This window comes from Arachis ipaensis, chromosome B3 (assembly GCF_059453495.1).
Source record: "Arachis ipaensis isolate K30076 ecotype BB chromosome B3, ASM5945349v1, whole genome shotgun sequence".
NCBI classification, from domain to species: Eukaryota; Viridiplantae; Streptophyta; class Magnoliopsida; order Fabales; family Fabaceae; genus Arachis; species Arachis ipaensis.
The window spans coordinates 90,104,862-90,116,177 of record NC_142438.1 but is presented as its reverse complement, the minus strand read 5'-3'; the positions used below and the strand labels follow the sequence as shown (position 1 = coordinate 90,116,177).

Here is an 11,316-nt window from a genome sequence, read left to right as displayed (position 1 = left end):
TGTATTGTTGCATATTGGTAGATAGAAGGTATCAAATTTTGTGACATATCTATTATGTTGCTGATCTAGAAAATTGGTCACTTTATTATATTCCCTAGAAATAATACAACTATACAACTACTAAACCTATAAACCCGCCAACATATTTAAGGATATCCTTCAGTGGTGCCATTGTGAGAATAGTTGAATTCTTGTCTTCTCTCTCTAGAAAACTTAATTTGTACAATTTGTAGAGTTGAAGTTCAACAAAAGCAAGAAAAAGTTGGCATAAACAAGAATAAGAAGAGAAAAAGATGATACTTTTATTTGCAAAATAAATAACTTGAGTGGTTTATACACTCTGCTGTACAAATATTATCCTTAATTATCAATACAACCTAAGATATTATCATATTGCAAGCTCAAAATTGCTTCACCAAAATTAATAATGAATGAAAGAATGATTAGAGAGAACTCAATAAAGGCAACCTCAAGCAGGAAGATCATTCTAACATTACAATGCACCCTTGAATTCTTCTAATTTGCCCTCAAACTGCAGGGAGATCAAAGTGTTCTAGCAGCAGTCCCACTGCTTTCCTCCTCTCTTATGCATCTCTTGTTAGAGACTTCACCACTGGGGATAAAAACTCCATTTCTGCCATCTTCTCCTGCACAGTACTATTATATAAGATAACTAAGTAATTAAGAACAACAAATACAGTCAATTTCACAAGAACTGTTGCCTTATTTTCAGAATTCTACCTTTGTCTCATCTTTTTCTGAAGCCATATTTCGTAACAATTGAATGATGTTAAGAAATTCAGAAGAAAATTGAATTGAACCTATTGAGAAAATACAAGGGATGACTAAGAAATTTGAGAAAACACCTAGAAGTTGAGCTTAGACTTCCACATGTTAAAAGCTGAGAACTTTTTGAGATATCCAAACCAACAAGCAAAGAATAAGACCACCTCACTTCTTAATTCTTCTTATTCTCACTATTGAAGTTGATACAGAACGTAAAACAAGGGGTTGAAATTTGAGGTATGCATTATAATAAGAACAAGTCATTGTTTGATAGGAACTACCCATTAAATGTAAGATTGTAATATATGGTTGTCTTTTTATAATCTTCATGGACCTCACGCTGATGAATTAATAGTATACCAAAAACATACTCTTATAGAACTGATATAGTTCTGTTCCTTTATGTATTAGTGTAATCACAAGTTACTCTCCCATCATTCTTTGTACCCAGCAAGGTTCTTAGTTCTACCTGTGTTCCTTGTGTGGGTCTTATCTTTTCATTTGAGTTGCCTAAAAATGCTTCATTTTAATGTGATTTGATCTGAATTTTGGTGGATCCTTGTGGATGAAGTTGCCTTTTGATATCTATCATTTGCTAACGTAACTACATAAGTGCAAATGCTTTCAATATTGATGCTTTGATTTGAAGATTTCTGCTTTGCTTCAGCATTATTGCTCTTTGCCTACTGATGAGCGGATAATTTATACGCTTTTTGGCATTGTTTTTAAGTAATTTTCAGCATGTTTTAATTACTTTTTAGTATATTTTTATTAGTTTTTATTCAAAATTCACATTTCTAGAATTTACTATGAGTTTGTGTGTTTTTCTATGATTTCAGGTATTTCCTGGCTGAAATTGAGGGACCTGAGCAAAAATCTGATTCAGAGGCTGAAAAAGGACTGCAGATGCTGTTGGATTCTGACCTCCCTGCACTCGAAATAGATTTTCTGGAGCTACAGAAGACCAATTAGAGCGCTCTCAATTGCGTTGGAAAGTAGACATCCAGGACTTTCCAGCAATATATAATAGTCCATACTTTGCTCAAAGATAAATGACGTAAACTGGCGTTTAACGCTAGTTCCATGTTCCATTCTGGCGTTAAACGCCAGAAACAGGTTACAAGTTGGAGTTAAACGCCCAAAACAGGTTACAACCTGGCCTTTAACTCCAGAAACAGCCCAGGCACGTGTAAAGCTCAAGTCTCAGTCACAGCACACACCAAGTAGGATCCGGAAGTGGATTTCTACACTATCTATCGTAGTTTACTCATTTTCTGTAAACCTAGGTTACTAGTTTAGTATTTAAACAACTTTTAGAGATTTATTTTGTACCTCATGACATTTTACACATTTCATATTATATTTCTGACGGCATGAGTCTCTAAACCCCATGGTTGGGGGTGAGGAGCTCTGCTGTGTCTCGATGAATTAATGCAATTACTTCTGTTTTCTATTCAATCACGCTTGTTTCTATTCTAAGATACTCGCTTGTACTTAACCGTGATGAATGTGATGATCCGTGACACTCATCATCATTCTCAACCTATGAACGTGTGCCTGACAACCACTTCCGTTCTACCTTAGATTGAGTGTGTATCTCTTAGCCTCTTGGTTCATGATCAGAGTCTTCGTGGTATAGGCTAGGATTATTGGCGGCCATTCCTGAGATCCGGAAAGTATAAACCTTGTCTGTGGTATTCCGAGTAGGATCTGGGATGGGATGACTGTGACGAGCTTCAAACTCACAAGTGCTGGGCGTAGTGACAGACGCAAAAGGATCAATGGATCCTATTCCAACATGAGTGAGAACCGACAGATGATTAGCCGTGCGGTGACAGCGCATTTGGACCATTTTCACTGAGAGGACGGATGGTAGCCATTGACAACGGTGATCCACCAACATACAGTTTGCCATGGAAGGAGACCTGCATGCGTGAAGAAGAAGACAGTAGGAAAGCAGAGATTCAGAAGACAGAGCATCTCCAAAACCTCAATCTGTTCTCCATTACTGCATAACAAGTACTATTTAATTTATGTTATTTACTCTTCATAAATCCAATCATTTTTATTACTAATTTCCTGACTAAGAGTTACAGAATAACCATAGCTTGCTTCAAGCCGACAATCTCCGTGGGATCGACCCTTACCCACGTAAGGTATTACTTGGACGACCCAGTGCACTTGCTGGTTAGTTGTGCGGAATTGCAAAAGTGTGATTGTGATTTCGTGCACCACCTACTTGAAGATTGTTGATCTCCTTGCTTTATTTATATATAAATAATGTATTTTGATTATTTTTCTCCCCAGTTTATTGATTTTGATCCCCTTGTTTGTTTTGATTTTGCATCTGGAATCAGGAGTACATATTTAAATTATTAGTCTCTAAAATTTGAACTATTAGTCTCTAAAATTTGAGTTAGGTAATTTAGTATTTTTAATGATCATGTTTAGGATAAAATAAATTTTTATGATACATATGTAAAATTTTAAAGTAAAAAATAAAAGAGTTTATTTATTATATTTATGTTTATTATGAATTTTTTATTTATAAATTATTTTATTTTAAAATATTTTATAAAATTTTAAAGAATTAAAAAAAATAAATTATACTTCGTTATAAACATGTTTATTATAAGGTTTTTAAGTTTTAAAAACTGTTTTAACATTCTTATGCACTAATAGCTCTTAGGTTTATTAGAATTTGATTGAGCAATAATTTTAATAAAAAAAAGTTTAGTTCATTTTGCCTATTCCATTCTCCTAGCATTTAGTTAGTACCTAACATATTAAAATTTTAAGTTCAGTCATGGATAATGATGGCAAAGAGTCATATAAGGATGGTGATCAATCTGAGGATTTAAGTGTTGAGTATGAGTGCAGTTCCGATGAAAGTGATGATATGGTGGATGTAACTGTAGATGAAGCAGAGGCAAATATAATTAATACTAATGGTTTTGAAAAGTTGATAACTGATTTTACCATCGAAGATATATGGAGATTGGTGTTTGATACAGAATCTCAAGTTTGTGAATTTTATGCCAAATATGCCAAGTGCTATGGATTTGTGTCCCAAAAAGACTTGAAGACGGTGGATGCTAATGGTAACATTAATACAAGACAGTTGGTTTGCAATAAAGCAGGAGAAAGATATTGGAAGCACCTTAAAAGGGACAATCGGCAAAGGGAGCATAGGGCAATTACTCGTGTCAACTGCAGGGCTAGGATTCGGTTCATTCGTCACTATAAAACGGGTAAGTGGAAAGTCAGTGTCTTTGAGAGTGAACACAATCATCCACTGTGTCCACCTAAGTACAGACATCTTATTGCCGCGAATCGTGGGCTTATTGAGGCTGATAAAACACAAACAGACAACTTGCGAGCATGTGGTGTTAAAACTTGCCACATAATGGGTTACATGGTTTTCCAAAAAGGTGGATATGATAAAGTGGGTTTTACCAGAAAAGACTTACATAACCACATTAGTAAGACTAGGCATGACAAAGTGAAAGACAGTGATGCATTTGTTGCGTTGGCCTATCTGTTTTCTAAGGTAGACAGTGACCCGTTATTTCTAGGAAAGTTCACCTTAAAGGATGGTAGGTTGGATAATTTGGTGTGGGCTGATGGAGAAAGCGTTGTTGACTACGAATGTTTTGGCGATGTACTGGCTTTTGACGCCACTTACAAGAAAAATGTATACAACAAGCCCTTAGTCATATTTTCAGGGACCAACCACCATGGCCAGACAACTATCTTTGGATGCGCTCTGCTCTCAGATAAAAGGTCCGAAACTTTCAAGTGGGCACTGAAAGAATTTTTGGAAATCATGTCAGAAAAACTACCCGGAGGCGTTGTGACAGACGGAGACCGTGCTATGAGAGAGGCTATCTTAGAAGTATTTCCTGGTATACCACACCGCCTTTTTGCATGGCATCTCTATCGTAATGCGGTACAAAATATAAAAAACAAGCATTTTTGGGACAATTTTAGTGTATTATTGTATGGACAGTTTACCGTACAAATATTTGAACAGAGATGGAACGAGATCATATCCAAATACGGACTTGCCGAGAATGAATGGGTCTGGGCATTTATAATGACAGAATAAAGTGAGCTACCGCATATATGAGGGAGCACTTCTTTGGCCGTATAAGAACTATGTCACAGTGTGAGGGAATTCATTCATTATTGAAGAACTATGTTGACAATAAAACCAGTCTCCTTGAATTCATGCATAAATTTAGTGAAGTACTAAGGCAGTACCGAAACAACCATCTTACTGCTGACTTTGAAACTTTTTATAAGTTTCCTGTTTTGACTATGTGCTTGGAAAGTTTTGAGAAACAAGCTGTTGAACTTTATACTAGAAATATTTTCAAACTTGTGAAAGATGAGATGAAGCAGCAGGTGCCTTAAATGTGACTGAATGCCCAAACAGTGGAGATATTATTGAGTGCAACACGAGTGAGTATTTTAATCAGCAATGGGAATTTAAAGTATCTTACAATAAAGACAAGGACCTGTTTGCATGTGAGTGCAGGCTATTTGAGACTCGTGGATTACCGTGCTCCCATATCTTTGGGGTCTTAAAGCATCGCAATGCAAAATGCGTACGTACATCTTTTATCCTGAAAAGATGGACAAGAGATGCAAAGAGTGATTTTATATGCTCAATTGGCGAGCAAGACACCGCTGATGATATAGTGCCCACACATAGATGCGGTGCAATGGCATCTATTTGTTGGAAGCTTTGTGATATTTCTTCCAAAAATTCAGCCAATTATAGGGAAATCTCAGGTGAGTTACTTAAGCTAATTTCGAAGGTGCAAAATAAAGGTGATGCACAAGCGAGGCGGCTTTCCTCCACGTCAGCGCTAATAGGTGATCCAGCTGTTGTGAAGTCAAAAGGGGCTCCAAGAAAGGTTCCAAAAGGCCAAAAGAGGCGAAGATGTTCGCATTATAAGTCAAGCAGGCATTTCGTTAGGACATGTCCATTACTCGCCAAGGAGGACTCCCCCGCCGAATACTCAAATGCTGAAGATGAACCAATGATATTAATATAATGCTTTGCTTAATTAGTTACTTTATGCTTACCTATTATTTTAGTGTCTTTCGCAGAACTATTAAATAATGCTATATTTTGAGCAATTTTTAAAATTTTTTTCCAGCAGGTTGAAGACTGTGATGCCAATAAACAAACTCCCTCTCAGAACACAAAATCAGTAGAAAATACACCCGTGCACAATAACAATAATTTTAAAGTAAGCACTTTTCCGTGTTATACCATCTATCAAATTTATTGTCATTTCAATTTAAATTTGTAACATATTATTCTCGTAGTGCTTATATTATTTCTTATTATTCTATTACAAAAAATTCAAGGGTTGTGGAAGCAAGAAGTCTGTATCTAAATTGGCAAAGACACCGAAGATTAGAGCAAATGGTAAAAAAAGTTGACAGAAGGTAACATTTCGCATATCAAATAATTTATATTAGATAATTCAATAAGGAAAATTAAAGTCTTAATTTGAATTTAAATTTTATTAATCCAATACCATAAGTGCAACTGAGAGTTTAAGGGTGAGTGAGGCCAATACTTTGAGAAAATTCTTACTCGACTCTAGCTTGTCTGACTAGTTTCTTTATTTATTTTTTTAATTATGTATCGTAATTATTTAAAAATTATGATTTATGTTTAGACCGAAGAAATCACTCTAACTCAAGAGACATTAAAAGATAAGACCAACACATCAGGAATAGAAGTGACCGAAGTTCCAGATGCAGCCACAACCAAGATACCAGGATTGCCACAATATCCTATGCATCATTATCCAGTGGTCCTTCCTTATCAACCTTATGGTGGAGTCCTTGATGAAGAGATTTGCTCGATGGTCTAGATTTCTTCTTATAGAAAAGAATTACTTCGTTGTAAGCATAGCTCCAAACCAACAAACAATTCTCACATCAAAAACTTTGGTTGTCACATGTACAAATCCCAAATAAGAATTAACTGGAGTATTTGGACTCCGGGTCGTCTCACAAGGAATTGTAATAAAGTGAATGATTATTGGCTATGAAGGAACAAATGGGGTATGATTGATAAAGGGGCAAGGAAGTAAATGGACAAGAATTTAAATGATAAGAAGAGTAAATCATTCAAGTAACTAAATAAAGCAAGTAATAAAGGGAGACATTCACGGCAAAGATTGAGAATATAGGCTTTCTATCCTAATCATACAATGATAAACAAGAATTTATCTTATTACGTCATCCCCAAAGACGGAGGAAGGTATCATGTTATCCTCATACTCGGAGAAAGTCTAATAAGACTAGCTAATCTCAATCCAAAAGTCCTAATCACCTACTAATTGAATTAGCAAGAGATTAGAGTTAATGGAAATCATACTAGCTAACAACTCTAGATCACCAACATAAGTTGGATTTTCATGACTCAAGATTGCCTAATTACTCTTTCCAAGCCAAGAATGCTCAAAATCTACTCTAACATCCAACCAAGCATTTTGTCAGACACTTGGAAGGCATAAAAGGAAAGCATAATAAATGACAAGAAATAGTAAAATCTACCAACTACAAATTGCAAGAAGACAAGATCAACAACTCAAATTCATAATAAAAGACATCAAATATCAATTACATTAATAGAAAATCCAAATCCAACAAGTGTTCATTAATCCTAAACAAATAGGCATGAAAAGGAAAATTAACAAGAGGGTACAAGAAGATTACATCACTAGAGCATGAAAATGTAGAAGAAACACGATGAAAGCAAGGGATTAAACATGGATCTATGATGCAATTAATCCTAGGAACCCTAATTCTAGAGAGAAGAGGGAGCTTCTCTCTCTAGAAACTAAGCTACATGATGCAAAAACTTCAAAACAATTGCTTTCCTTTTTGCCCAAGCTTGAATTCTGCATGAAATAGCATTAGAAATGAGTTGGATTGGGCCCAAAATGCTCTACAAATAGCTGGCCACGATTTCACTTTAGTGAATCACGTGCTCCATCGGTGCACACGTGTACAGTATCCGTGTGCACCCCTAAACGCGAAGCAAATATGACAAATTTTATATCATTTTGAAGCCCCGGATGTTAACTTTCTAACACAACTAAAACTGTCTCATTTGGATCTCTGTAGCTCAAGTTATGGTCGATTAAGTGCGAAGAGGTCAGGCTTGATAGCTTTACGGTTCCTTTATTTCTTCATGAGTTCTCCCACTTTGCATGCTTTTCTCCTCACTTCTTCCATCCAATACTTGCTTTATGAACTGAAATCACTCAACAAACATATCAAGGTATCGAATGGAATTAAAGTGAGTTAAATTTAGCTATTTTAAGGCCTAAAAAGCATGTTTTCACACTTAAGCATAATTCAAGGGAGAATTACAAAACCATGCTATTTCATTGAATATATGTGGGAAAAGGTGATAAAATCTCCCAAATTAAGCACAAGATAAACCACAAAATTGAGGTTTATCAAATCTTCCCACACTTAAACTAAGCATGTCCTCATGCAAAAATCAAGAAATAAGCAAAGGGGTATCAACATTTATTCAATGCAAACTAACTAAATGCAATCTATCTATATGCAATCTATCTACATGAATGCATCCACTTGGTCAAAACAAGTCAACTTCCAAGAATACATATTTACGTACAAGGGATAAAGGCATAGCAGTAAAATCAAACTCACAATTGAATTGAATTATTAAAAAGATTTTACAAACTTGAAAGAAAAGAGATGATCATGGGTGGAAACATGTAATTGAGCAATCGAACCCTCACCGGATGTGTATCCGCTCTAGTCGCTCAAGTGTATGGGGTTGATTCACTCAATTCTTCTCTAATCATGCTTTCCAAGATTTGTTTTTCATCTAACAATCAACAATTAATTCATGCATGCATACAAATATCATGAGGGCTTTTCCATAGGTTGTAATGGGGCTAGGGTCAAGGTAGGATGCATATGGTCAAGTGAGCTAGAGATTTGAATCTTTGATCAACTTAAACATCCCACCTAACCTATGATAACCTATACAATTCTAAACAAACCTAACTACCCATTCTTCACTTTTTCACACACTCATACATTCTCTTTTGATCACCACACATATGCATTGATTATTATTGAACTTCACTTTGGGGTACTTTGTCCCCTTTTTATTGCTTTTTTTTTTTCTTTCTTTTCTATATATTTTCTTTTTCTTCTTATATATATATATATATATTTTTTTTTTATTTTTTTCTCATTTATTTTTCTTTTCAAACTAAAATGTATACAAGAACATCAATGCATATAGTTTACACATGATTAATACACGAGTATGTTCCTAATTCCCAAGATTTTTCAACAAAAACGTAAACACACTTTTATCTCTACCCACTGTTCCCAAATTTCCCAAAATCAAATGATGAACACTCTCACTAGCCTAAGCTAATCAAAGATTCAAATTAAGGATATTTATTATTTTTCACTTAGGCTTGTAATGTGCTTCAATTAAGAACAAATGGGTTGAGCATAGGCTCAAAATTGGCTAACAATGGAAGATAAAAGGATAGGCTATTTGGGTAAGTGAGCTATTTGAACAATGACCTCAATCATATAAATGCATGTATACACAAAGTAATGGACATAAAGAATCAAACAAATCAAAGATTACAATCATAGGAAGAGAATAATGCACACAAGAATGAAAGTAAGTGGTTATGTATGATGTAACCACACAATTAGGCTCAAATCTCACATGCTTGTGTTCTTAGCTCAAAACATGATCCACAAAGTATATAATTCAAGCAAGTTCTAAAAAATTTGTTTTTTCAATCAATAGCGGTGCCCTATAGATAAAATCCTTGGAAAATATCATGATTTTGACTAAGCTTATTATATACATATGCAATGCAACCAAAAATCCTAAAAGACCTAAAAATGAAATGCAAAAGTGTTAGGATTAGAAACTTGTCACCCAAAAATGCCGAGCGGTCGGACGACCTCCCCACACTTAAAAGTTTGCACCGTCCTCGGTGCATCCAAAGATGAGCAAAGGGGGTACGGCGACTTTCCTAGTTGCTACCTTTAGCTGGTAGGTCAACCGATGCTGCGTGTTCTTCTCCCACTTCCGTTTTTGCTTATGATGATTCATCCTGAACATAGAAAATAGGGGATAATAAGACAAGTAAATGCACAAGCAAGGGAACACGGATTTTTGGAATGAGGTAAATCACTAGAATTGAGTGAGTGAATTAGTGTGACATTAATGAAAAATAAGTATGTGGGTCCTAACTTGCATGCGGTTTAGAACTCACACTCTAGTATTTAGAAACCATGTCACAATTATACAAAAGAAGACACACATTTTACTCATTCTAGTGTGCTTGAAATACTTCAAAAGACTTGTAGGTTAAGTCAACCACACAAGTAGTGATGTGGCATGAAAGCATTCAAGAAATTAATCAAGCAATTGTGAAATTGGATAATGTATGGACATTGATTGATGTGTAGGTAGACTTAGTGAACAAAATGGTATATGAAACTCACACAATAATCAATGACACATATTGAAGTTGTTGCAACATCTAAGTGACATAGAGGTGAAACACATGGATGTTATGGAACTTAGGAAAAAGAAGATAGAAGTGGAAATCAATCACATAGCAAGCATGGCCCACAAAGCTTTACAAAACTCAAAAATATGTCACTATGTAAGCTTTCAATCCAATTTCACAATTCTACAATCTCAATGCATGAAATAAGTGATGTGAATAAGGGTAAACCATAAACAAGCATCACCTAAAAAAATGCAATGATAATATACAATTGCCTAACAATAGATGATGAATGCACGGTGGCCAAAACATGCAATTCAAAGAGTTAAGATGCATGAAGGCAACGTAACATGTACTTGGTATTCACAAATATTCAACATGAAAATTCAAAACCAAGTAATAAATTGTAACCTCAACAAAGGAACCCAACAATGACAATAACAACAATGATGTTAAACTAACATCCTATTAGTAATAAGCAGCAGTAAAAAGTAAACAAGATTAGTAATCCAACACTTATAATGGAAAACAAAAATTAAACTAACTAACTAACTAAAAGAAATGGTGTTACATGATGCTTGGTAGTGTTGGATGATGTTTGAAGGGTAGAAAGAGAAGAGAAGAAGGAAAGGAATGGAAAGAAGAGAAGAAAAGAAGGTGAGTGAAACAGGGCAATCCACGCGTGCGCGTCATATGCGCGTAAGCGTGGATTGATGAAATGGAAGTGACGCATACGCGCGGTTGACGAGTACGCGTGCATGGCAAAGCAGAGAGTCGACGCGTACGCGCAAGGTACGCGTGCGCGTGCCCTGGGGCACAAAGTTGGCACACTTCAGGCACAACTCTCGGGTGAATGTATGGGAAGTGGAAAAATTCAATCCATGTGTACGCGTACATGACGCGTGCGCGTGGATGGCCAAAAATACTTGGGCACGCGTATGTTTGGAGTGCGCGTGCGCGTGGATGG

The 11,316-nt window shown here is 35.7% G+C and overlaps 2 protein-coding genes across 2 annotated transcripts; both read left to right on the top strand.

Annotated features, from left to right (window-relative positions):
• Positions 1-3,592: 3,592 nt before the first annotated feature.
• Positions 3,593-4,894, top strand: LOC110269479 (protein FAR1-RELATED SEQUENCE 5-like). Its single transcript, XM_021117339.1, has 2 exons — positions 3,593-4,735; positions 4,820-4,894. Exons 1-2 carry the CDS (start codon positions 3,593-3,595, stop codon positions 4,892-4,894), a joined length of 1,218 nt encoding a protein of 405 aa, XP_020972998.1.
• A 17-nt stretch (positions 4,895-4,911) lies between these two features.
• On the top strand, positions 4,912-5,849 carry LOC110269478 (protein FAR1-RELATED SEQUENCE 1-like). Its single transcript, XM_021117338.1, has 2 exons — positions 4,912-5,193; positions 5,268-5,849. Exons 1-2 carry the CDS (start codon positions 4,912-4,914, stop codon positions 5,847-5,849), a joined length of 864 nt encoding a protein of 287 aa, XP_020972997.1.
• The last annotated feature ends 5,467 nt before the right edge of the window (positions 5,850-11,316 follow it).